Source organism: Falco rusticolus, chromosome 4 (assembly GCF_015220075.1).
Source record: "Falco rusticolus isolate bFalRus1 chromosome 4, bFalRus1.pri, whole genome shotgun sequence".
NCBI classification, from domain to species: domain Eukaryota; kingdom Metazoa; phylum Chordata; class Aves; order Falconiformes; family Falconidae; genus Falco; species Falco rusticolus.
The window spans coordinates 71,772,499-71,799,424 of record NC_051190.1 but is presented as its reverse complement, the minus strand read 5'-3'; the positions used below and the strand labels follow the sequence as shown (position 1 = coordinate 71,799,424).

The 26,926-nt window shown below is 36.6% G+C and overlaps 1 protein-coding gene across 1 annotated transcript in view; it reads left to right on the top strand.

Moving 5' to 3' along the window:
• MALRD1 (MAM and LDL receptor class A domain containing 1) overlaps positions 1 to 26,926 on the top strand; it is a 282,516-nt gene that overhangs the window by 166,454 nt on the left and 89,136 nt on the right. Inside the window, exons 28-29 of the mRNA XM_037383834.1 lie at positions 6,999 to 7,179; positions 22,539 to 22,667. Coding sequence (XP_037239731.1) covers positions 6,999 to 7,179; positions 22,539 to 22,667 — 310 coding nt within the window. The remainder of the gene's footprint in view (positions 1 to 6,998; positions 7,180 to 22,538; positions 22,668 to 26,926) is intronic.

Sequence of the window (26,926 nt, the reverse complement as noted above, 5' to 3'; positions counted from 1 at the left end):
TCTTGCCTTTATTGTTAGTATTGCTAGGTGCATTAATGAGGTTGTTGAGCCAAATAAGATCTACTTTCCCCCTGAAGTTCTCAGAAGAGAATTTATAAACACTTTAGATCATTCTTCAGATGAACACAAGCATGAAGAAGATTCTGAATTGCAATGTAATGAAATCATTAAGAAATAATTCCCCTCAGACTGTCAGAAGATAAATAAAAAAGTCCTTTGAATATGAATAGGATTTTTCCAATATGGCTAGGTATATAGACCTACAGATCTAAACAAGTTATGGTTGTCTTAGAAGTAACTCTGCCATTTTCTGAGAGTGTTTATTGCTTAGCATGATGGGACAGTGGAAGACCAGGACCCATTGCTACAAGTCAATGGAAAAACATGCCCTTTACGGTTAAGTTTTACCTAATGATGGCTTACCACCTCAGCTTGACCTTCAACTATATTCAACCTATAACGGGCAGTGACATGCAATTAATAATAACTTTTCAGAGCCTTACATGAAAAAAAAAAATCTTTTACATCTGTTTTTAGTGCTCTTGGTGTGTGTTTTTGGACGAAATGAAACTTTGTTAGCCGATCTGTCGATAACATTGGACTTTCAGAATTTCTCAGGTTGAGTTTAGGGCATTATAAAGTACAGAATTACAAAACAGGTTGTAAAAATTATGTTCTTTGGAACTTTCCAGAGGTGTTGCCCAGCAGCATTCTGCACTAATAAATAGTGAATGATATATTATGAAGAAATAAAAACTATGTTCCAAGGAACTTTCTAGAGGTGTTGCCCAGCAGCAGTCTGCACTAATAAATAGTGAACAACATACTATGAAGAAATAAGTCAAAAGTAGAAATACACATAATAAACTAGCAGGTGTTCTTCTATTGTAGGCCATGGTAGACTTGCCCTGTAAAGCCTATGGATATGACCAACAAATAATCCTTTGTAACTGTTTTTGTCTGCACCAAGATTAGGTGATCATTAGGCCTATTGAGACTGCTGAGTCCCTCCCTTCCCACTGTTCTGGGATGGAAGAAATAATTCCAGTCTTGACCTGTGGGGAGGACAGTATTGATAAATTGGACTGAATTTCTCTCTTTTCTGCTATAGGCAGAGGTATATGCTACCATGTTAGCTTGTTTGATAGCAAAATAACTTTTTGTCTGTCAGGAGGTATAACTGGGCAACATGGCTGTTTCATTTTTCATCTGCAGAAACATTTGGACTATGCTGGCTGCTCTGATTGTGTTTGCATAGTGAAACTTCTGCCTGCTCTTGTGATGATCTGCAACTTGTTTCCTTCTAGGAATTTGTAGTGTTTCCCTCTATTTGCATAAGGAAAACATCTGAGATCCCAAGAATTATTATAATACTTGGAATTTTTACTGATAGTTCAGTGCTGTAATGTTGCCTCCTGAAATACTCATTATTGAAGTGCTAATTAAGTGTTAGGTGTTGTAACTGAAATATTGGCAGGTATATGCACATACAAAGATGGATTTTTGAAAGGACACACTGATTCACTGACTTTTCAAAGAAGCTGTGAAATGCTATTATTGGTCATGGCTGAGAGTCACAGAGCTTCAACCAGACCTTAACTGTTGGCAAGGTTTTTTTCTAGACTTCACTTGCAAAGGAAGGAAAAATATTTAGAGTCCTTTTCCCAGAAGAGGGATGGGGCTCAGGAGGAAACAGGGTTTTGTACATTTGAATATGTAATAAATGGGCAGTGTATCATGAGTTAGACCAGCAAAGGGAGGAACTTCTTGATAATAATGAATAAAAGATAAAGCTGGGACAATGGTATAAAAGGCACTTTTAAATTGTTTATTTTGGTATTATAGGTAGAATTCAGCTAGGGAAGGCAAAATCAGTTCACTGAGAGGCAAAGTAGTCTAGAGAATGGGCTATACAGATCATAAAGCAAGAGCTGGATGAAGGCCTTTAGCAGTCCTCAACCTATGAGATGACAACTTCTGATTTTTAGCTTATGATGTCTTTTCAGATGCCATGCAGAAAGTTTACAAAATATTAATATAGACTGCAAAAGAATTTAGAAGGATTTTAATGCTCATAAAATTAAGTGGCATGCAGATTGTGGGGCTGTTCACAAGTCATGAAATGACACATAAGGTAGAAAGGTTATTTCAGCTACGTTTCCCATCAGCTGAGGAAGACACCTACAGAAAGATACTGAAGATTTTAGTCTGAACAGAAAAAAGATCTGGTGGTTGTAATATGTTAGCAGGGATGTGTCATTGTTAGCATTTTGCTGTCTAATGAGATATCTTGATTAAAAAATAGATTTTGAGCAAGTTCTTTAGGGCAAAAAATACTTTGCTTGTGCATTCTGTGTCAGTGAGAACTGAGACCCTTCTCTTTCAAAGACTTGCATATATGTAATGGACAAAAATTATGAACCTTTCATAGTTCAGAACTACAATTTAACCTTTTGTTTGGAGAGATAAGTGTTTTTCCTTTCACGTACACGGGCTTCTGGATGGTAGTTTTTCATGGAATACCCACTTTGACTGAGGATAGCAGGCTGATGGTTTAAGTGATGCAAGAATCTTTGTCACTCTGCTTAGCTGAGGTACAAATGCAGGCAATAAGAGGATACAAATAGGAAACTGGATGATGTGTGTTTAGGAATGTAAGGTAGGGTGGGGGGTGAACAGATCAGAACTGGAAGGCAGGCCAAGGCAAATGTAATGAGACATAAGGAAGGTAATGTGGCTTTGATAGAAAAGTGTTGGTGTGAGGAAAAGAGACACTAGGATCGCGTGCAAATAAATGTAGCAAAGAAGGATATGGGGAGCCTATGGTATGATGTTTACAAAGCAGAAAAGGGCTATATTTTTATTTTTTTAGCCAAGGCCCACATGCAGCTGAACTCCTGCAGGGTAACTGGAAAATGGGATTTCCACCCTGAGTAACAGCCAGCATAGCCACCCGCCCTGCACACAGGCATTACTGATACCGTCTGCCAAAGCCACAGATCTTAACCATTTTTTATGCCTGTTGAACCATAGAGTTAAACTGGGCCTTTTGCCACCAGCCCAGGTTGAAGAGCAATCTAAGCACTCGGTATGAGTATGTATCAGTAGAAGAATAGCCTCATAACAACAGAAAGAAAGGTGACTCTGTGACCTCCAAGCTCCTCTACACTGAGACACGTTTCTTCTGGTTGTCATATATCTCTTTTGCATATCTTTATCTTAAGTATCTCTCTTTTACATTAATACATGTATATGAGAGTGAAAAAGATCAAAGAATTTCTGGATACAATGGGCAGGTCAAAGCACAGACTGATTTATTCCCTTCCCCCCCCCGCCCAAGGCCATATTTGTCTGGTTTAGAAGCAAACGCATTCCAAAGATATGAAAGAAATGCCAAAGGACCAGACAGATTAAATGGCAGGAGAATGCAGAAAACAAAACAATAATTCATGAAATGGAATCTGCAAAGCTTACAAATGATGATCCTCTCATGCCAAGTATGTATCCAGAAGAAGTATATACCTTACACCTCTTAGCCAGGCCAGCTCCACTGCCTGGGCCTGGGGAGGGCAAGGGAGAGACAAGCAGGAAGCTTGACTCACTTTCCCACCTCTTCCTTGGCTGTTTCATGCAGACAATGTGCAGGGATTGTGTTTTTGAAGGGACTTTTCACTCTGGATTAGAACATCCTTCATGCAGTTAGGCAGGGGATGAGGCTGCTTTTCGTTTTGTTAGCATAGAGCTGTAGCTAGGTGCATGAAAAATCAGCCTTTCACACACTGTGAAATGCTTCTGTTGTATAGGAACTGCTACCGGTGAACCCAGACAGGAAAAGAAATGTCCCTCTCTTCTGTGCTTTATTTGTATATCACATTCAAGAATTTGTGAAGTGCAAGATGACTGTCATTTCTGTTGCAAAGTTTCTATCTGAAAAAGAATCTTCCTAGGAAACAGTATTAAAGTGTCTCACTATGGAAAAAACATGCCTCAGCTCCTGTAACTACATAAAGATTTGGTAGTTGATGGCAATGATACCATATACAAATTGATTGCTACAACGTTTTAATGTGGATATTTCTAAAGAAATATGTGATCAATATTTCTTGTTACTTGCAGCATCCTTTAGTCAGAAATCAACGTGATAAATGATACAAGTCTGAACAGAACGTCATGTAATATAATGTGAAAACAATCAAAATCAGGCTGACAATAGACATGACGCTTATATTCTGGTTAACTGTGCCACACTTAACATTTCCAGATTTTATAGAAATATTTATCTGTGTACAGTTTAAGAAGCTCCACTGACTTACATACATCCAAACTTAAACACATGTCCTTTTTTTATAGGCTTGGGGCTTAACGTTGGGATAGATGCAAGTTTTGAATTTTTCTGTCTCACTTAAATGCATGAAAGTAGAGGAATTCCTTTATCATTTAGTAGTATTATTATTGCCCACTTCATTTTAAGTCTCCTAAATTCACCACTAATATACAGCACTGAGCTACTTTTGTAAAATTAGTAATTTCTTACAAATAAAGTTTGGGGAATTTTCCCATTCCAAAGAGTTCTCAAGGGCAGACAGAAGAGGTTCCAGATACAACAAATAGATTTACAAAAAAAAAAAAAAAGAGTGTTCTCTTCTAAGTTTTGTTTTTGTATTCCATGTTGGAGGTACTAAAGCCAAATATAACTCATTGTAACCATCCATTTTATTCATGTCATGGATAGATGGAAGATGTTTGCAGACTAAACAAGTTGCCCCAATAATACGTAATACTCTTTTGGAGGTTATTAAAAAAATACCAGAATCAGTGGAGTAGATATTGTTGAGTTACTGAAATAACTAAGTTAAATTGTTGACTACATATTTGATGACCAGGAATAATATGAGTAAAGTTAAGATAGATTTGCCAAACTGTTTTACCACTGTTAAAATCATCGATTACTGGATCTGCTCATTTTGAGCTCAGTGTTAACATACAGAGTCTTCTTCGCTGTGTTTCCAGGTTGAAATGTAAGTGGAAGTTTTAGAAAGGGTCTCACACTCATTCTGATTCCAGTCCGCTTTAAGTGCATTGATTATAGGCCTGAAAGGGGCTTCTTCACTGGGAGGGTGGTTGGTCACTGGAACAGCTTCTCCAGGGAAGCGGTCATAGCACCAAGCCTGTCGGAGTTCAAGGAGGATCTGGACGACACTCTTAGTCATACGGTTTAGTTTTAGGTAGTGCTGCAAGGAGCAGGGAGTTGGATTTGATGATCCTCAGGGGTCCCTTCCAACTTGAGATAGTCTGTGATTCTGTGAGTCTGTAAAAAGAGTGGATCTCTGTCATGATGGCACACAGAGTCAGGGGTTGCACTGGGAGAAACACACTGAGAAAATCACAACCAGTTGTCAGCAACTGTGGAATTAGTGGTGCAAAGCACCAGTGAGGTCCTGTTATATTATTTTCTCTTTAATGGACTGTGTCATCGGCTTTAAACTAATGAGAAATATCTGAAGACGCAATGCCTAAACTTGTCTCTGTAGGTGCTTGTGTGCTTAGTCTACAGTGATTCACAGAGGGCTGCTATCACCACTGCTCCCAACAGCATTAGTAGTGTGCAGCAATGGAGTTGTTCAGCTGAATATGACTGTACATGCAGTTATGGAGACCCTTCCCTGTGGTTTTTTTTCCATTTTAGCAATTGAACACAAAGTTGCCATTGTTCTCAACTAACTGCTTTACAATTAAAGATGCTGTTCCAGAACACCATTGTCAAGCCATACTTCAGTAATTCTGTGTTTTGGGAGGTCTGGGGATCTCCTTCTAACAGGTAGCAACAATTCTGTGAGTTCCCCGATTCAGAAACAACTAATACAATATTTTTGTGCATGCTTGTCTGCACTTATCTACTCAGAATACACTGTCTACAATAATCTTATATAAAGATTGATTTTCTCATCATAAATATGCATAGGATGATCTTATTAACATAAATCTGATCTAACAGGTTCACCATGTATAAAGAAATGTAATTAATTTTTTTCCCTGCCTATTTTTACTGTTGTCTCTATTTTCCTCAGATTTCGCTTGTTCATGTACTGCTTTATTAGAAGCTTCGTTATTAGAACCTTTCTTAAAACCCTTGCATTACATTTAGCTGTTTGACGCACCACACAGTGTTTTTATTAACCCTAGCTGGAGTACTAATGAATTTTGATAAGAAAAGGCTAGCAAAAAAATCTAATTTACAATTTGGATGATTAGTCACACAAACATAAAGAAAAATAAATTTTGACATATATGAAACTTTTGCAAATATTTACTTTTTGTGCCATCATATAGATGTGACATCCATTCACAGCAATTGAAACTGGTGAATCTGCATTCTAATACTACTACTATAAAATGAAGCATGTTGTTTGCTGCTGACTTTCCAGTTAGGTCATATGATTGTATATTTAAAGAAAAGCTTTAAAATATATTAGCATATTTGAAAGTCAGAGTCATCCTACTTGCCTTCAAATAAACTACACTAAACATGATTATCTTATATTTCTTAGGTTTTCCTCCCTTGTATTACTATTGTCACAACTTTTTAAAGATTCTACATATCTGATACCCTAATTTTAGAATTGTAGTCTAACCTTGCATCCAGTAATATATTCTAAACACAAAGAAAGATTTTCAGTATTATGTAAAGTTAAATACGACTCTACCAAAATGGACTGCTTTGGAGTTCAATCATACACATAGTAATTTCTGTACTGAGAAACCATCTACTATTGATGTTTATGTGATTTGTATGGTAATAATCTAATTTTGCTGCTTTTCCTGTTATCCTAGCAAAGTGTATGTTTACCATTTCTTGACAAAACTTAAGGGGTGTCTTTCAGTGTTCTGTATTTTTGGTTTTTGGGTTTTGTTTTGTTGGTTTTTTTTTTCCCAAAACCTGGTATTTCATAATCCATATTTACATGTATTTTACTATGTATATTTTATTCAAACTTCAGACTGATGATGGGATTGTGAAAATATGGAGTGAATCAGGAAATCATGGTGATGAGTGGAACAAAGTCGAGTTACATTTGGGGAAACTGAGGAATTTTGAAGTTATCTTTGAAGGCATACGTACCAGAGACCTAGGAGGAGGAGCAGCAATAGATGACATAGAGTTCAACAATTGCACCACAAGTAAGTTCAAGAGGGAAGTTTCTAGCATCTAGAGGGATGCTAATAGAGATGTAGGATGTTCTTTCTTGTTTTTAAATACATTGTGATTTTACTGTTTTCATCATAATGTCAGTTATGAAATAAGCATTAAGCATCATAAAATCAGTTATGAATGTTTTTGCTCTTACAATTTCAATACCACTACTCATACAGAAAGTCTTTTAGTAGTGCAGAGTTTGCACCCTAAATTATTGCAGATAAATCCAAGCAATGCTTGAGGTTTTGTTTCTTTGATTTATTTGGTTTTGAGAAAGAACTTTCCTTCCTTAATTCATTAGAAAGTTCTTGAGTGTCTGATTTTGTATATAATCATTGCATATAAATTATGTGAGATTACATCACATGAAGCCTGTGGTCTCCCTGCTTTATCGTAAAGGCACTTGTCATAAAAATGAGTTGAAACTACAAATGAACTACGGTCACTACTCCTTTTCCCAACTCAGTTCAAATGTTAAGGCCAGCAAAGTAAAGAAATCCTCTGACTCCTTCACAGAGTACTCACTGAATTAATCCTTTTGTGGATATAGGCTAAAATAGGAACAGAGTTTCCCTTTAAAAAAGGGAAGATAAAAACTATGGTTTTATGGAAGATCATGGCTTCCATCAAGAAAGGATGTGGTCTTCATCCCTGGTAGGGAACATGGTGACACAATATAAGTGGATTTGTTGAGTCAGTCAGTCATTACTGATGCCATATATCAACACTTTGAATTTTGGGAAAGTTATGTGGGCAAGCTTTAATCTCCTGCCATGGTGTGGATGCCCATTATCAGGTGGAACATGGAAAGTGCGCTTCTGGAGAGCATCTTTTGATCTAGTTTCATCGGAAAAATGCGGGTTTTGCATTCAGAAATTGCTCTGTGATGTAAATCAAAGGATGGAAACTGGATACAACTTGGGACTTATCAGAACTGCACTTTCATTAAAATTCTCACGCAGATATACCCTTAAAAGCCCTTCCAGGCACATGAACACTAGTGATTTCCTTGCGCTTTTTCTAAGTGTTTCATTGTCCCCATTGCTATGTATATAGTTATTCTCCAAAGACAAGGGTACATGGATAAGGATGCCCTGGTAGTAGATGGGAGGTCAACATTCCCCTATCAACTTGAATAACAAAGAGAATACAGGTGTCTCTCGCAATTTGTTGCGAAGTTGTGCTCAGATATATTAATTCATACACTGGGGTCTTGTTAAACCACATTTTTGGGGTTCTGTCTCATTTTGGGGCTACAACAATTTAGACACCCAATTTCACAGTCAGATTCATAAAGATATTCAGCAGGTAAAAATAGCAGGATTCATTTTTTTTAAGGAAGACAAAACCTCCTTGTTAAGTTCATAAAGATGTTATCAGCATATCTTTACATAACGTAATGCAAAAATATTTCTGCTTACTCTTAAGTCCACATATTTTATAAGAACCTGAAAACAGGCATTATATAAACATAGATAGAAAGATTCCACAGTATTGTCATTGCAAGGAAGGATACTTTTTTCAGTAGGGAGTTGGAAAGCTGTCATATGAAGGATCTTAAATCTCTTAAAATTTTAAGATTGCTGAAATTTACATTGGTTTTAGTCTATGACCCTATAAATCTGAATGTTAATAGTGTTTTATAACTAAAATACCTTTGCAGTGTAACAGTTCAGAAAGTACCTTGAGTTTATTACTGTATAGCAACTATTTGTTTTACAAGAAGCTCTGTTGGGAAAGCAGTTCCACCATGCACACTAACTACTTTCACACACTTACAGCTTTGGTGTAGTAATATTCCTGTGTATTTTGCAGAAAATTACAGTTTATTAAGATGGATGATTCAGAGGAGGCTTTTTTCATAGAAGTTTGAAATACACAGTTGAAGGCAAATACACAATGCAAAGAAATTTTTTAAAGACTGAATCAGAAACGTTGGAGATCCAAGATGCTAATCCTGTATAGAGGTGTCACTTGCATAGTGGATGTTCTTGCACTGTAATAAGGTACGGTCTTTATACAGTCAGGAAACATTTACTTACAGCATCTCCAGTAGTGTGTGCCTGGCACAGCAGGGTTTTTATTAAATTTTAGGTGTATATATCCTATGGGAATGAGTTTATGCTTATGTCTTTGCTTTTCAGCAGGATCAGAGGCCTGTCATATATCTCCTTTCTAACTGTATGTGTGCAAATGCATGCCTGTAAAAAAACCAAAACAAAACCCAAAAAAACCTCACCCCACACCATGTTTTTCCTGTCTCTACAATGATAGTTAGGCTCAAACCAAGGATGAAAGAGAATTATTGCATTGTCTTTTAGCACCTTCCACATCAGCTCTGTGTATGATTTTTTTTTGCTTTCTACTCCACAAGTTGAGATCTGCTTCTTAATTTTCTGAAGACTTTTGGTATGCTGACCTTCCTGTTGGCATGATGACATGAAGGATGACATGAAGACATGGTCTGACCTTTTTCATTCTTCTTGTTATCGGTTCTTTACCTTTGTAGAACAAACAAACAAAATACATTTTGCCAGATTCTCAAAAATAACATTTCCCATCTGACCCAAGCCTGGGGCACTCAGGATAGAGAAAGCATGTCATGTCTAAATTGTTTTTTCACAGTGCAGGGTTCACAGTTTTATTGTGTCTGTTGTAACAAAGCTAAAAGGCAGCAAACACAATCTTACTGTGGCCAAACTCAAGGAGAAGAGTAGCATACAAACCAGAAGGGATCAGAGGTTTCTTCTCAAAAAAATGACCGAATTTACAATACTCATGTACTGTTTTTATAGCTGGAGAATTACTGAGCTAAACATATAACCAGGGTCCTCTGGGGGGACCAAAGGCCACATCTATCTTTTCCACTGGGACTCGTAAGTTTAAACTAAAATCTTATATAATATTATGGATATTCTAGCCATAGTAATTACATAAGCAGAGGAACAGAAAAAAACCTAGAAGTTAATTGGAAATAATTAAGATTTGAATAACAGGTTTGAAAAAAACAGAATGGAATGGAAATGAGAAAGCCTAAATTGCAGGGGGGAAAAAATGAATGTTTACCTGCTTCCCAGCAGATGGTATGTAGTGGTAGAAACTAATGTTAGAGCAATTTTAGAGCTTTCAGATATTTTGGGATAGTCTCCTCCTCACTGACTGTCTTTTTGGAAGCTACTGAATGGTATTCCTGGATTGTGGTTTGTAGTCAACAAAATAAAATAATTGCCTCTGCAGAAATAATGTACTCAAGTGGAGAGAGTGAAGAGGAAAGAGGGGCAGTCTGTGTGAGGATTTTTGACATGTAAATATTAGAATTGTTTTCATGCAGGATGGTATTATTCAATGGTTAGAGCGGAGTTTAATAATCCAAAGACTTGTTTTATTAAACATGTTTTCCTTCAGCTTGCTTTCGTACGATGTGTTATATAAAGAAACTATACCTTGTAACAGAGCCTGCATGGAAGTGGATTAGCTCTGCAGACTTTCTTTGCTTTCTACTTACATAACTGTGATTTACATAGCTCATGTTGTATGAGGATTTTCAACTGACAAAAGAGAACCTTTTCACTATTTCCTTTGAAAAATTAGTTAAAAGCTTTTATATCAGTAGAATATTACATAAAACTTTATTGTGATCTGAGATTCTAGGGCCCTATACTGCAAGGCTCATTTCCCTCAAGTCTCAGTGATTTCTATGGAAGTTGAGGTCAAGAAGCAACTGTGGCTTTATTGGCAATGTGGTAGGTCTTGGAAATACTGTCAGAGATACAAAAAAAGAAGGTGTAAAAGAGTCTTATCAGTTGGTTATAAAAGGGTCAGTTGTGTTTCGATAGCAAAAATAATTTGAATTCCAAATCTGGTATATCTTTATTTTGCAGGTTTAATTGAAAAAGGTGAAAAATAGCAGAGTCACATCACAGCCAGAGATTATTCTTAGTATTAAATTAATTCATATATTGATTAATTACATTAGAATTTTTTTTAACTTCTTGTACAATGATTCTTTATACAACTTTAGTGATAGACTATTCTAGTTGACCTGAATGGAGTTTAAAGTGATCATCTCTTTTGCTTTTAAATAATTTATTTTGACCATGTATGAGTTTATTTGCAGGCTTGAAAAAATGCCTACAATTTTGCCTTAATAAAAAGGTAAAATACCTATGAGTATTGTACAGAATAATCCCTAAGGATAATTCTATTTTTGAGACTTCTGACACTTTTTTTCATGATAACATCTTTAAAAATCTTTAAAATCTTTAAAAATCTTTAAAATCTTTAAAAGTCAGAAATACGCTATGGGTTTGTAACCTTAAAAAGCACTTTGAGCTTTATTGATGTGCTTTTCCAGGTGATGGTTTATTGTCATATAACAGTGAATCAAGAGCGCAACTCATTAAACGTTGTTGCCAGCAGTCTGGATTTTTTATATCTGTAATTTTAAAGAGGAATCTTGTACTCCAGATACAAAAGATGGAGTATAAGCATGGACTTATACGTTACTCAGCCATATCATGCATACTGATTTTGGCATCCCAGGGCACCACCTGAAAAACAACAGTGAAAGATAAATGAAAATAAGTGACTCATAACTCTAAATTCAGGTTTATAGAATAGTTGATTATTCCGTTGATTTACATATTTTTTCATGGTCTGGCAATTCAGTGTGATAAAAGTCCAGAAAGAAGAAAGATCTCTTTCGTTACAGCTTCAGTGATCTTTGTGGGTTGCCTATTTGGCATCAGACTTCACAGGCTTTTTTCTCATGTTTAAGGTGAATAGGATACACATTCAGTCACACTTGAAGTGGTATTAAATTTAAATTTAGTTTTTAAATGAAAGCAAAATCAAAATGCCACAGTGCTTCTATTAATAGGAAATTCATTAACCAAATTGAGCTGAACAGAAATTTTCTTTAAAATGTAATAAAACTTGTTTTGCCTAGTGGTAAACTTTTTCTTTCCCTTTCTCCTCATGTATTTGTATTCCTCCTCACCTCCTGTTTATGGCAAAGACCTTAGGTGAAGGTACTGCAATCCTTTGAACAACTTTGCTTCCATGCTTCCATAAACAAGAAGCTTTGAAAGTCTCAGCAGAGAAATCCTTTCTCATTAGAATTCCATCCTAGCTTTGCAGATCAGAGAGAAAAAACTAAAACATCCTAGCGTTCAGGTGTTCTCTTTGAATCCTCAGCAATGTATCATGCAAAGCTTTGCATTTAGTGGAGAATTTAGTTTATTCTTCTAAGACACTTGAGACGAGTTCAAACTCTTATAACAAAAATATTCAATACAAACCTGGCCCTGAAGTGAGAGGGAAGCTGCTTGAGCTGATTTAGTCACTCAAGATATACATTTGTATTCAGCCAGAATATATGTACCATTACCTGGGGGTTTTGATCTTTTTCCTTTTTTCCCCTCTTTAAAATATTTTAATGTTTTATGTTTTCACTTGTTTTTATAAATAGGTCAATGTCAGGGTATTCTGACATGGAACACTGGAATTGCATCACCTAGCTAAAACTTCTCAGTAAATGTGTTGAAATTAATAGTAAAATTCTGGTTAGTCTAATGTTTGGATGTTGCCTTTAGAAGGAAATTATTCTGTGATTTCATGGTGAGCTGTCAATTTACATTTTGATGATATCTATTGAATCTGCTTCGTCGTAGAGGAAGAAAGCTCATTTTGAAAAGTCTAGTAATTTTTGGTGGCTTTAACTTGTGTTACTGTAACATACATTAACATGAATATGCTTTACCCTTTTTGAGTTAAAATCTTACTGAACACAGGTCTCATTACACTCAGCAGAGGGTATAGATAACGCACAATTTGTTTCTAGGCACAAAATAATCTCCCTTCTGGAAATGTGTAAACCACAGGTGCCTTCCACAGGACATCCTTAATGCCCTTGAGCAGAGGACTTGGTGGGGAAGACAGTATGCTTGGGAGAAATGTAGGGGAAATACAGGGTCCCTCAAGCCAGCTTGCCAGGGATACACTGGGAGAAGATTTGAATTCCTGTGCAAGTCATGTTATGCACAACGTGTTCACTTAAGCAGCATTGCATGTTAAGAATTTTTAGAACCCTATAAAAAAATATAAATTATTTTTTACTGAACAAGAAAATATTACATAGCCAAATACATATCCTGGCTTCAGGGAATGAATAATATTGCATTTGACAATCTTCTTTTAAAAGATTAAAAGAATAGAAGGAAGAGATAGCACCAGCCTGAAAATCATGATATTCTCTACTTTTTATTGCACTGTACAAAAGCCATTTGCCTACCTGTAAAACTCCAGGACTGCTATTTTTGTTTGAGATTATGTAAAAAATGCATGAGAGATTAATCAGATTTTTTCATCATCTTCACTTCTTTTTGTAACTCTCAGGTTGTTATTAGGAAAGCATTTAAGGTCATTTGCCACAGATTTTGAATGCAAGAAACAAGTTTTAGCTTTCACCTTACTTTTAATGAAGAGACCTCAGTGGCTTCTTCGGTTTCTGTTTATCTCCTGTGAAACTTTTGAAAAAATACTGCTGACTTCAAAGACACTTTGGTTTGGTAGTAGGTGGCTGCAAAAGCAGGTTTTCAGTATAAAATTAAAATCTCATTATTTTGACATTCACTTCATGTATCGCTTACTCTCCATATCCAACTTTTCATGGCTAGCAAAACATACAGGGTAGAGATGGCTGGATTTTAGGAGGTTTTTACCCTCACAATCATTGTCTATAAAGGCAGTACTAGAAGAATGAACACTGACCCAGCCTGAGTTCATTTTCATGTGAAATTACTGTAGAGGGTAGGCACTTTCCAGTACAAATAGACGGCATATAACAGCTGATCTTTGTAACCCATCGTACACCTCCACGCCATTTGACAGCCAAGATGAATTTCACATCTAATGATGATTCTGCAGAGCCAGAGAGAGCACTCAGCTGAGGAAATGTCTCCTTGTTGCAGATAACTGCAACTTGCACCTCTGTGCTGTACTCCATTGGTCTGTCACAACCATCCCTGTGGACCACATTAGGTCAAGTCCATATATAAAAAAAAGAAAATATCAATATAATATGCTTCTAAGAAATCTGTGACAGAATGCTGTGACTGGTTTGGATTGATTCTGCATCACAGTGGAAACAACAGCTTGATAGTAATTTTGTAGGGTAAATATTGTTGAAAAGTTCTAAAAATAATGTATTCAGATGAACTTTCTGAGATGTAATATAGCTTTACACTGAAATCGGGACAAGGAGGAGATAAAGGACCAAGCAGTAGAGATCACTTGTCAAATTGCTTTAGGTGATATTTGTCTCTGGTTGAACATCTTCATAAGCCCTGGGAAACAGAATTTTCTGCAAAAGTATCACTTGATTTTTTACCTTATCTCCTCTTCATCCTTTCTTCTACCACTTGACATCTTCAAAGAGATAAAACCTAGAACACCAGACGCTTACTCACTGCTCAGTCCTCAGTGCTTCACCCTAGTGCCTTCTTTAGCACTAAGCAAAATACAGCAGCTCTTTACATGAGGGTACTCTGAGCATGAGTTCCTTTTCCTACTAATGTACTCTATGCCAAAGTTGGTCTTTCAATCTTAATCAAATATAAAAACATCTGTCCTTGCCTGGTGTGGGTTTACATACTTCATGATATCAGCACTAGAAGCTGAAGAGAATTTTTTTATCTTTTTTATTGTTTGAGCCCGAGCCAATTGTACATTTCCAGTACTATGGATTAATTTTTATTCTTCCATTTTATTTCATGGCCTTAGGCACCATATTACTACTTGCTTTGAGCATCTTTAGGAAGTCCATTGGCAAACTTTTGTATCTACAGGTGAAATTCTCTCCTAAGAGTCAGTATCATTTGTTAGATCTTCTATTTACGTCAGAACCAATGCATATATTTGAATTAAATCTGGCCTTTTAAAGGATACATTATGTGAGGAGAATTCCCTATGGTTTTTGAATTACAGAATAATCTTATTTGAAATTTCATCTAGCTTGCATGAGCAGAAAAGTTTTATCTAGTTTTCCTTGCAAAAGATTGCCAAGGTTACCCATGGACAGAAACATTATTGATGAGTTTGTTAATAGAGTTTTAATGTTCTATAAAAAGTGATGTAGAAAAAAGTACTGAACAATTGGGTAAGCAAATGAAAAGCTTGATACAAACTATGTCTCATAATTTCTGAACTTCAGAGTACTGAGTACAGTTGTGTTCCAGTTCTAATGAAACCTAGGAGCTTGTACTTCATACATTTTAATTGAAAAAAAGAATGAAACTTAGAAAGTAAAGTTAATTTCACTGAATAATATTGTCAACAAAATATTTTTCATTTTTTAAATCTTTGATTATTCCTACATCTCAAGTATTGTGGAAGAGGGGAGGGAAGTGATACAAGAGCTCTCACTACACAACACAAATTCAAACAAATAATAGCAAGAGGTGAATTTTCAACTGTAATTTGAAAACATTTATACTCAGAAGGGACCTGTATTTCTAAAAAGGCAAATAGAGGGGAAAACATCTAATTTCCCTTAAATATACATTACATGTTTCATGTCATACTGTTGACATGGTCATGGTGTACTGATGAGTGAGTATATGTGTTCCTCTTGGAGAGTAAAGATGCGACTCTTGGTAAACAGCAGTTCAGTGTACTTGACCTTGAGTTACACATTGCTTTTCAAAACAGCTCAAGATTTTATTCACTGCAGCCTTTAGCAACCATAAATAACTTGGGAATCACCATATGCCTTTCACAAGCACTTAGCACTGGCCAAACATAACCAGTGAAAACATACATGAGTCTTAAGCACTGTAATGTGACACAGCAAGAGCATCTCTTCTTTTTGGCTGTGTGAACAGTCAGTTCTTTCATTACAGGTGTTTTAAATAGGAGAACATTAGTTATGTCAACCTAACACCGAATCTATGAAACCTACTGGTATCTATCAAACTAAAAACTGTTTTGCAGTTATCCATGTTGTTTCAATCAAGATCTGTAGCTTTTCGAGCTGATACTTGAATATGATTTTAGATGTAATGGATATTACAGGAATATTTTCATCTTGCAAAGTACTGGTAAATGGAAGCTTTTGTACTCACAAAATCAGAGAAACACTCTCTGGCCTGGTGCTGTCTTCTAGTAGCAAACTTAGAGGACCATTTTTATGAGTTCTTTCATAGTCAGTCTTTTCTTGGTAACTGAAACAGTGTCTGGATTAATAGTGTTGGATTCATCAGCTATCTCCAAATTAATCTTGTCACGTCTATAAATTCTGTGAGTACTATTTAGGCTAATCTTCCATAGATAACATATATTGGAGATGGATATAAATATGTAGCTTGTGATGTATCTACAGTAGTGTCAGAATTTATTTGTGGCATGCACAACATCTGTGTCTTGCTTGCTTTCTATATATGTACAAACACACACACATATTCCTACTAGGGAAGGTTTGTGCAGAACAAAATACATAGAAATGAAAGTGAGTGTATGTAAATGCGAGTTCTATCACAACCATTGGTAACATGCTTCTTTTGTAAGGTTTAATGATCCAAAAGCCAAGTCAGTTCTATTGGATTCTTAAAAATTACTTAGAAGATTATATGTCTGTTTGCTGCATCAATCCAAATTGGACTTAATTGGAAAGTGATATCCTGTGTATGCTGTTTCCTTTTCAAGTACTGCCATTTCATTTGGCATAGGGATTTGCGTAACGTGCAGTCAGTAGTTACTACTTCATCTAAAGTATGACCTGTGATAGTTTCTTGTGGTGTCTGATTTTCAGGAAATGCTGCAGTACCAAGGAGATACCAAATAAATGGGTACAATAAACAACTAGCATTTTGATACGCCTTAATAATTGTTGTTTGTTTGGGTTTTTTATTATTATTTATGAGAATGTAATCCTCAAGTATTTACTGTAAGAAAAACAAGGCAAGGATAGAAAATAAGGCAAGGATATGTGCTGTGACCTGTCAGCTTTGATATAGAAGAAAATCAAGGGTTTAATTGCTCTAAACAAGTAGATTCTTGTTACCATAAGCTATGAAAATATTAATTTTGGTTTTGTATTTTATATTATATATTATTTTGGTTTGGGGTGGGGTTTTCTTTTTCACATATTCTCTTTTTGTGGGAAAGGAATGGATTATGGACTTATGACTTGCAGCATATCTGTATAGTCATCAGACCTCCCCAGGTTTATGGACTGAATAATTGTAGGACGAGAGAGAAAAGCATAATGAAAAATAAAATAAATTGTCCAAGAAATGTGCAAGAGTGCTGGAAATTAATAAATATTGTTGGAGCTTCTGTTCTTGCTAAAAAAAACAAGCACCCCTCAACCCCAGTTTTTATAGCTCTATCACTCATGCTATGCCTGTAGATTAATGCTCTGTGTCTGTATGGATATTTTCTACGGTGTAAAATTATATGTAGACCTGAGCAAACAATGGATTGTTCAGTTTAGTGGCTAAACCAAATGTTTTGGAAGAAGTGCAAGTCAAAAAAGAGCATTTATGACTTTTTCATTAAGTGAAAGTTCTTTCTGGTTAACAGTTTTCTTAAATTAAAATGAAATGTTTTCTTTTGCTTTTGGATATCTTAGCTGTCTTCAAATTTTTCATAGCATATTCAGAAATAAGCTTAGTACTTATAAAAAAAAATTCAGCTCCCTGCAATTCCGCTCATTCCTATTGTGTGACAAATCCACATTTCCGTATTGGATATTTTATTAGTTCCTACCTCTGATATTTTCAAACATGGAAACAGCTCATTATTTTGCTGTGGCTCACTGGTCCATTTTGATGTTGTACCTTCTCAAAGATAACTTCAGAGTAAAGTAAACAGTGAGTAAAGTACAACTGATCTTTTAATTATTATTATTTTAATAATTTTTGCCCACATTTGTTTGGAGTGTATTCAAGAGTGTGTTAAATTTGTTCCTTATAAGTTTCTTGAGCTGTTGTTAGATTAAAAAGGCAAGAAATAAAATTTGCCGTATTTTCTCATGTTTTTTCTGCTTAGAATAGTTTTTCTGCGTGTTTGGATTGTCATGGGATGTTGTGAGTTTGACTGTTTGGGAAAAAAATATATAATATTACATGTTATATATAGTTAACCATCGTCCAATACATGTTATCTTTCTACTTAATAATGATGAAAGTACAGCTGAGGAATACAATTAGCCAAGATGCTATATATTTTTACACACAGTTCCATACAACCAACATATGCAATGAAATAAGACGTAATGAAAATTTCTCATTTTATCTGAAATGTCTGCTTTAAAAATATCTTAAGCTGTTCATTAGGAGACATAATTTTGATTTGTACTGCAGCTCCCTAGAGGGAGGTTCGAATACTGTTTTTGGAAAAATCCTTCTCCAAATTCAGTACTGATAGGCAAACTCAGATTTTGGCAACCCTGTAATTTTGATGACTAAATTAGAAATGGCTAAGATAATATTTTGAATGTCCTCTCTTCTTTGTTCAGAGTGGTTTCTAAGATGGTTTTTTTGTTACATTGCAGCTCAGCCCTCAGAATTGAGAACATATTTTCCAATATGTTCTTTAACACATTTTTCTGATTAAATACGTATTTTCATATGTGGACATTTTATGTGGATTTATGTGGATGTTGTGTACTTGGACCTCAGTAAATCCTTTGACACTGTTTCCCACAGAATTCTCCTGGAGAAACTGGCTGCTCAGGGCTTGGGTGGGTGAACTCTGTGCTGGGTTAAAAGCTGGCTGAATAGATGAGCCCAAAGAGTGATAGTAAATGGAGTTATATCTGGCTGGTAGCCGGTCACAAGTGGTGTCCCCGAGGGCTCAGTACTGGGCCAGTCCTGTTTAATCTCTTTATCAATGATCTGGACGAGGGGATCGAGTGCACCCTCAGCCAGTTTGCAGAGGACACCAAGCTGGGGTGTTGATCTGCTGGGGGGCAGGAGGCTCTGCAGGGGGGTCTGGGCAGGCCGGGCCCATGGCCGAGGCCGGTTGTAGGAGTTTCAACTGCCAGGTCCTGCATGGGGGGCACAACAACCCTAGGCAGTGCTACAGGCTTGGGGAAAATGACTGGAAAGCTGCCTGGTGGGAAAGAACCTGGGGGTGCTGGCTGATGGCCAGCTGCACATGAGCCAGCAGTGTGCCCAGGTGGCCAAGAAATCCAACAGCATCCTGGCTTAAGTGTGGCCAGCAGGACTTGGGAAGTAATCGTCCCCCTGTACTCAGCACTGGTGAGTCTGCATTTCAAATACCAGGTTCAGTTTTTGACCCCTCACTACAAGAGGGACATAGACATGCTGGAGCATGTCCAGATAAGGGCAACAAAGCTGGTGAAGGGTCTAGAAGACAAGTCTTATGAGGAGCCGCTAGGGGATCTGGGGTTGTTTAGCCTGGAGGAGACTCAGGGGGCATCTTACTGCTCTCTACAACTCCCTGACAGGAGGTTGTAGGCAGGTGGGAATCAGTCTCTTCTCCCAGATAACAAGGAACAGGACAAGAGGAGATGGCCTCGAGTTATGCCAGGGGAGGTTTAGTTTGGGTATTAGGAGAAATTTCTTCACTGAAAGGGTGTTCAAGTATTGGAACGGGCTGCCCAGGGAGGCGGTTGAATCACCACCTCTGGAGGTATTTAAAAAACACATAGGTGCAGTGCTTAGGGATGTAGTTTAGTGATGGACTTTGCAGTTCTGGATCAATGGTTGGACTTGATGATCTCAGAGGTCTTTTCCAAACTATATGATTCTATGCTTCTGTGATTTCATATGATATTTAAAGAATGTCTGGTAAAAATGAAACTTCTACATTGCAACTTCTTTGTGAACCTCTCTTTGGTTACTGGGTGTATTGATGCTGAAGTTTTATTTTGTGGTTAAAACCCACTGTATTTCATGTTTTGATGTATTTTTTCTGGTGTAGGAGTTTTGGTCAGAATGAGCACATACTCTGGAAAGTTGATCTTTAATGTCACAATTCTGAACAGGATTTTAGAATATTTGCTTTGACTATGTTATGATAATGCTGGTATGTTGATTCTGAGAGGGATTTTATTTTTATCTCTGCCAAAGGCTGTGGAAGAATCTCCATCATCATAAATGTAACCTCGTATTCCTGAAACTGACATACAAACAAGGTCTTACTCCAAAAGAATAAAATTCACAGACGTCACTTTATGTTTGAAATTTATGACATTCACATCTGTTGAGATACCAGTTTTCATTTTGACTGTGTATGGGTCATGTGTTTTATTTTAGGATAAGCTAAGAAATTAATAATGGTCTTAAATGCTGGTTTCTGATATGCTTGAAGTACTATACAGTAGCTTATTAGAAAAAAGGAACAGCTGCAATTAATGTTATGTGCTAAATATAAATGATAGAATAACACAACATTGTCTTGATTAAAGTTGAAAGGAGGTAAAGGTGAGGAATATGATCAGTCACAAAGCCAAGGATTTTCAAATATCAATCTGCTGTATGGTGATAATGTACCTCTTTCACATGCAGTGAAATAAGACGTGAAAATTATTGTACCCTAATGGCTCTCCCATTAAATAATTTCTGTCATTATTTAAGCCATTAAGTGACTTAAGGAAGTCACTTAGTTTTCCAGTGCCTCATTTCCAGTGCATGGGAGGGAATGGAGATGAGGCAGTCAGACTGTTCTCATAAATGTCCAATGACAAGACGAAAGGCAACAGGCACAAATTAAAAAATAAAACAAAACAAAACCCAAAAAACCCCAAAACCACCAGAAAATTTAATCTGAACAGAATAAAACACTTTTCTTACTGTGAGGGTGGTCAAACACAAGCACAGTTTGTCCAGAGAGGTTGTTGAGGCTCTGTCTGTGGGTATATTCAAAACGCAAACTGGCTGTTTGAGCAGGGGGTTGGACTAGATGATCTTGAGAGTTCTCCTTCAACTATTCTGTGGTTTTCCATAATTTGGGATAAGACATATTAATGTATTTTTGGTAAAATTTTCAATCAAGTTTTATTATATTTTGGGAGAGATGTGAAAACTGCCTTAAACGTCACAAATGTTTCAGTCAGTTTTTTCTCAAGTCCACTTCTCCTCTAAGGGCTCTCTGCCACATCGGTTCTCTCTAAAAAGCAACCATAGCTTTTCCTGTATTTAAGGCATTCATGGCAATGCTGTTGTCTGTGGATTCTCTGACACCTAATCAGATCAAACTGACAGTGTAAAACTGAAAAACAAAAGAACAAGACAGATATAAATTTGAAATCATATTTTATTGAAACTGAGGGATGTATATATTTCAAAACTGAAAATTTATGTCCGGTCTTGCGGGTAACCAACCCTATCACTGAATTGTTTTTGCACTATTCATTCTAAATATTTGAATTACATTTTAATGCTGTGTTTTTGCTCTATTTAATATTACCTTGTGTACACGTTTAAACAAAATAGAAATTTAGTTCTCCTTTCCTATTTTGTTTCAATGAGAATGTAGTTCCTCAGCCTCAGTAGGTACCTTATTTGGGGAGATTAATACCCTGTCATCAATAACTTCCCCTTCTGGAAATATGCGTCTGCACAAAGGTAAATATCAAGGTGTTCTGTCCAGGCTGTGTTTAATGATGTCATATTTTAGTCATGTTTGAAGGAAAAAGTGAAACATAATACAATGAATAGAGTCAAAATACATTCTCCTAAATGTCTTCTCTCCCAACTTGGAGCTCCAGACTGAAAAAAAACCTCAGCTTAAGCAGAGTGCATCTGAAATGTTGCATTGGGGATTACTAGAACTATTTAAATTAGTATTAATTGAAATTATGCACCCAGCATACTGAACTAAAAATTCATTTATGTAAGCTTCTTTATAGTCTGATGGTTCAGAGATGGTTGAATCTCAACACTCTAGTTTTGGCACTTTATGTGCAAGGTACGAAGTTACTCTCATTTTGTGATATGGCTTTCACTGACTTTCAGAGATGATCAAAAACTGCTGTTGTAAAACAGATCCTTTTATTAAATATCATAAGAGCAATTTTGTGCAGTTCACATACTCAGAGCAGAAGTTTCTCTAAACTCTTAAAAAAAAAGTTAAACATTTTATAAAAGCTTTAAAAGTTTGTGGATTGCACAAATGTTGTGTAACAGTGATTTTTCTGTTTAAAATGCTCTTATTTTCCAAATGACATCCTGTAATTATGAGCAGAAAAAAGCCTTTAGCCCATCTACTTTCCAATAGCTCACTGAACCCTTTTTTAGGGAACGTGCTAAACAAATGAAAAAGAGCTTTTTTTGATTTAACTACAATATTGATTTAAATCTCCTGTTTGTTTCAGTTGGAGAGAATCCCAGGGAATGCCCTGCCCTCACTGATTTTGTGTGTGGGAATGAGAAATGCATAGAGTCTCAGTTTGTCTGCGACTATAAACCAGACTGTGAAGACCTATCAGATGAAGCTGACTGCAGTAAGTATCTCTTTGTGTATTACTGTAATCACCAGCTAAAATTATAACTTTAAATTCTGTAGCATAGCTTAGGTAAATTCACAGAGCTGCTCAAAAGATAATTAGAGGCAGGTTGACTGCTCCCCCAACACGGAAGTTCTGGCATTTTCAGATCCTCAGAGACATTTTGCTGCAAAAAATATTTAAGTGTGATTTAGTTGCAAAAGCATAACTTACTCAAACCGAAGTTCAAATATAAGAAACCCAACAAACTAAAACAGCTTAAGAGCTAAAAATATACTTAAGGAATAAAATCAATGGGTTACAATACATATTAACTCTGAGAAGAAATGTAAACCCATTTATTAAGGTGAAAGCATTTTGAGCTGTCGATCTTGAATGAAAAAACCAAGTAAGCAAATTAATGCACAATAACATTTAGACATGATACTGCTATAAAAATTATTTTAAAACAGCCCTGTCTTTTTCAGATTAATCCTTTCTTTGTGATCTGAATTGTGTCACTACTACGTCTTCATTGTTCTTTGTTCTTGTTGGTACTGCAGAGCTATGAAAATATTTTCTTGCTATTACAGAACAGTTGGACAAAATCCAGTCTGCTTTTGGTTTTGCAGTGCAAGTGAATACTGAGACGAAATTTGTCTGTAGGTATTCTTCACTAATACTGTTTGCAACAGAAGGACACAGCTTAATTTTAAAAATCTGGATCAAGTTAACAGGCTTTCCAATTGAGACTTGAAACTCAAAAACAGTAAAACATTGTGCCTTTGTTCCTGCTCCATGTCTTTGTTTATTTACAGTCACTGTCCAGACCCCAGTGGACTTTTGGAGTAGGAAGCTTAAGCAGTCCATATATACAGTTCAGTAATCAGTCTGTCTTAATGCTTAATGTTAAAGCTGAAGGGCCAAATCCTGCCATAATGCAGATATGATCAAAAGTAACCTTGGCAGATAAAGTAAATACATCACATGCATCAGTTCAATGTTCACATTGTGTTGAACTCCAAGTACTCCATTGGAATCAACCAATGCTTAGTGATCCCTTGAAAATCAAAGGCATTTTTTTCTTGCATGGGGTTGCTAAATGCTTTGACTGGACAGGGTTACAAAAATAATGACTTTATTGGGTAATGTAAATTATATTGGTTTACCCAGACAACAGACTTACAACCTGGAATACATGTGAAGATGTCACTATAGGAGATTTAACTTGGAATTTCTCCCTCTTTATTGTTTTCATAAAAGTAAATAACAGTTCTGAAGTACATATGCTGAAGGTGGTGTCTCTATTTCTGGTTTCTACCTCCTGCAGGGCCTTTGCATCCCAGTGAATTTTGTGAGTCATATTCAGGGAAATGAATCTATGTTGACTGGTAACTTTAAAAAACAAGATTCTTTTCAAGTAGATTCCAAGAAAAGATAGATTATAAACAGACAGTCTGTACTTACTGTATATAATACTTGTATTTTTTCAGGAGTTAGACACAGTGCAGCAAAATACTCTGCAAACTCGTCCTTTTATCATTTTATAGACCTGTGTTGTGACCCAACAGACTTCCCGCCTGCTACTCAGTGGGGATTCTGCTCTACCGGTTGTGGGCCCAGGTGGCACAAACAAACACTGGGACTCACTGTGTGATTAATAAGATTAGTTTAATAAACACCATACCTCAATACCCACAAGCAAACCACATTCTCTATTAATATAATGGAGGCAGTAATCATATGTTGATCACCCTTGATAGATTTATAACAAATAACACAGGGAAAGGTAAAGAAATAGACTACAGAGTTGATCAACACGTTATAGTAAGCTACACGTGGAAGAAAGTAAATAGACATCCGACCTGTTCAGAGGGGAAGCGCAGCGTGATGATGATAGGGTATCTCAGGCCAGTGGAGAGGGAGCTCCACAGCACCCTTTCTGAGTCAAGATTTCATACCCTTGCAGTCACAGTCATGTAGGCTTTTCATATGGAGAACTTCGATAAGCAAGCCTTTTTATCAGTTTAGACACAGCACAAAGGTGTTACAACACTGGATGGTGCGCTCCACATTATCCCATAGATAGTTTTTGTCTTTGGGCTTTGTTTCCTTTGAGAGGGAGGGTGCAAGTGGGGCAGTGTTATCACATCTGCAAGGTAGGGATCCAGGGCCTCAGAAAGGAGCAACTACCCAGCCTACGCCCTGTTCTGCTTCTCTCTTATGGCTTCAGTGGCTGTTCCCCTTCTTGAGCACACTTTGTCGTTTTTTCCAAATCTGAACCTCACAACAGACACACAGTAAGTCCGAATTGCTGTCCATCATAAACTGCTCTGTAAAAATATTCAGAAAACTATAGAGGCACTTGATTTATTCTGTATATATTGTTACAGGATATAGTAACTTCATTGCAGGGGAGAATGTCCTGTGTTGTCTGGAAGGACTGTAATACCATCAACTCTTTTTTTCTTACTTAAGACAGTAGATGGAAACATTTCAGTACATCACAGTAAAGCAACACAGTCTCTGCCATACTGCAGAAAAACTTTTCCAAGGGAAGAAAAAAAAAAAGCTGATATTCACTTAAAATAAATAGAGTGAAATATCCTTTTATTGTAGATGGAATGGCTGTAGTTACATCAAAATGTTTTCATCAGTCATTAGTCTTGCTGTTGCTGCAGAACTGACAAAATAGCAAGTTAACAATAGATGAGAGATACTGTAATCTGGCATACAGAATACCCAGATAAACCTCAGGGATAATATTTTCCTATCAGCTATATCTTAGTTCTGACAAATGAGGCCTTACATTTGGATAAACACACCTTCTCCCTGAGTGTATGCCTTATAGATGGGATTAAACAACATTAATGGGCACATAATACCTTCCAGATATGAAAACCTCATTTTTTAATGAAAAGGCAATAGGAGCTGCTTAGTCAGAAAAGAGAGCAGAACAGGTACAGAGAAAGCCCTTCACAGTCTAACCGGCTGTATCACAAGTGGCTATGACGACATTTGTCTGCAATTTTCTCCTTTTCTCTGAGCTCAGGGTCTGCGCTTATTTCACATTCTACTATAGTTTTATACCAGTGTAACTCTAAAGAAGTAAATGGACCATAGTCTACTCAGTAGCAATTCCTCTGTGCAAGATTTTCAACAGAATCTGGATGAAATTAATCGTACACATGTAGGCTGGTGGACTTTTTTTTTTTTTTTTCTTTAAACAAACTCACGGAAATTACTTACTCTGTGCTTCATTCAGTCCAGTCAGGCAATCTTGCAAAATTTTCATTCTCTCAGTAACCTCCTGGAAGTACTGAGGTGAAAAAAGCACACATGAAAGCAGTTTCAAGTTTCATGAATTGCAGCTAATTATACAACCAGATTTGATCAATAGGAAACCTTGATGAACCAACTAGAGGAATGCTTGAATTGTTGAAATAAAGGCAATTTTTCAGAAAAATGAAACAATCCTCTCCTGATGGCTTCCAAATTAGCTCTGTTTACACATAAAGTAAAAAGTAGCCAGCAGGTACAGATATGCCAGGTGACTCCATCAGCGCTGTAAATACTGTTCATAAATATTTATTAATAATTGCCTTCTGAATGCACACTTAAAATATTTCAGTAAAATTCCTGAAGTCAGGTAATCTATTATGAATAGTATAAATTCCAAATGCATTTGGACTTTGTTCTTGTTAAATCTGTACAAGAAAATTGTACTTGTTTTGGTTAATGGGTTCCCTTCTTTGCCCTACCTGCATGTGAGGGTGTTTGGTGTTAGAGTTCATTAGGCTTCATTAGGCTTACATGATGCTTGTGATGCAGTGTCAATCTGGATGCTCAGTGCATTTGTGTATTCCTTTCATGATTCCCAAAGGCCGTGCTGTGAATAGCACTAACACAAGCACAGAACAGTTGAGGTGGGAAGGTGTCTCTGGTTGAAACAGGGTCCACTGCAATAGGTTGCCCAGGGCTGTGCCAGTCAGATTTTGAATATCCCCAAGAATGGAGACTCCACAACTTCTCTGGACAACCTGTGACAATGTTTGACCAGCCTGACAGTAAAAAAAGTTTTTTCTTAACATTAAAAAGTGCTGCCTGTATTTGTGCCCGTTGCCTCTTGTCCTGACACGGGGTACCACTAAGAAGAATCTGGCTTTGTCTTCTTTACACCCTCCCAGCAAGTATTTATACACACTGATAAAAGCCCACTGAGCATTCTCTTCTCTAGGCTGAACAGCCCCAGCTGTCTCAGTCTCTCCTTATGAGAA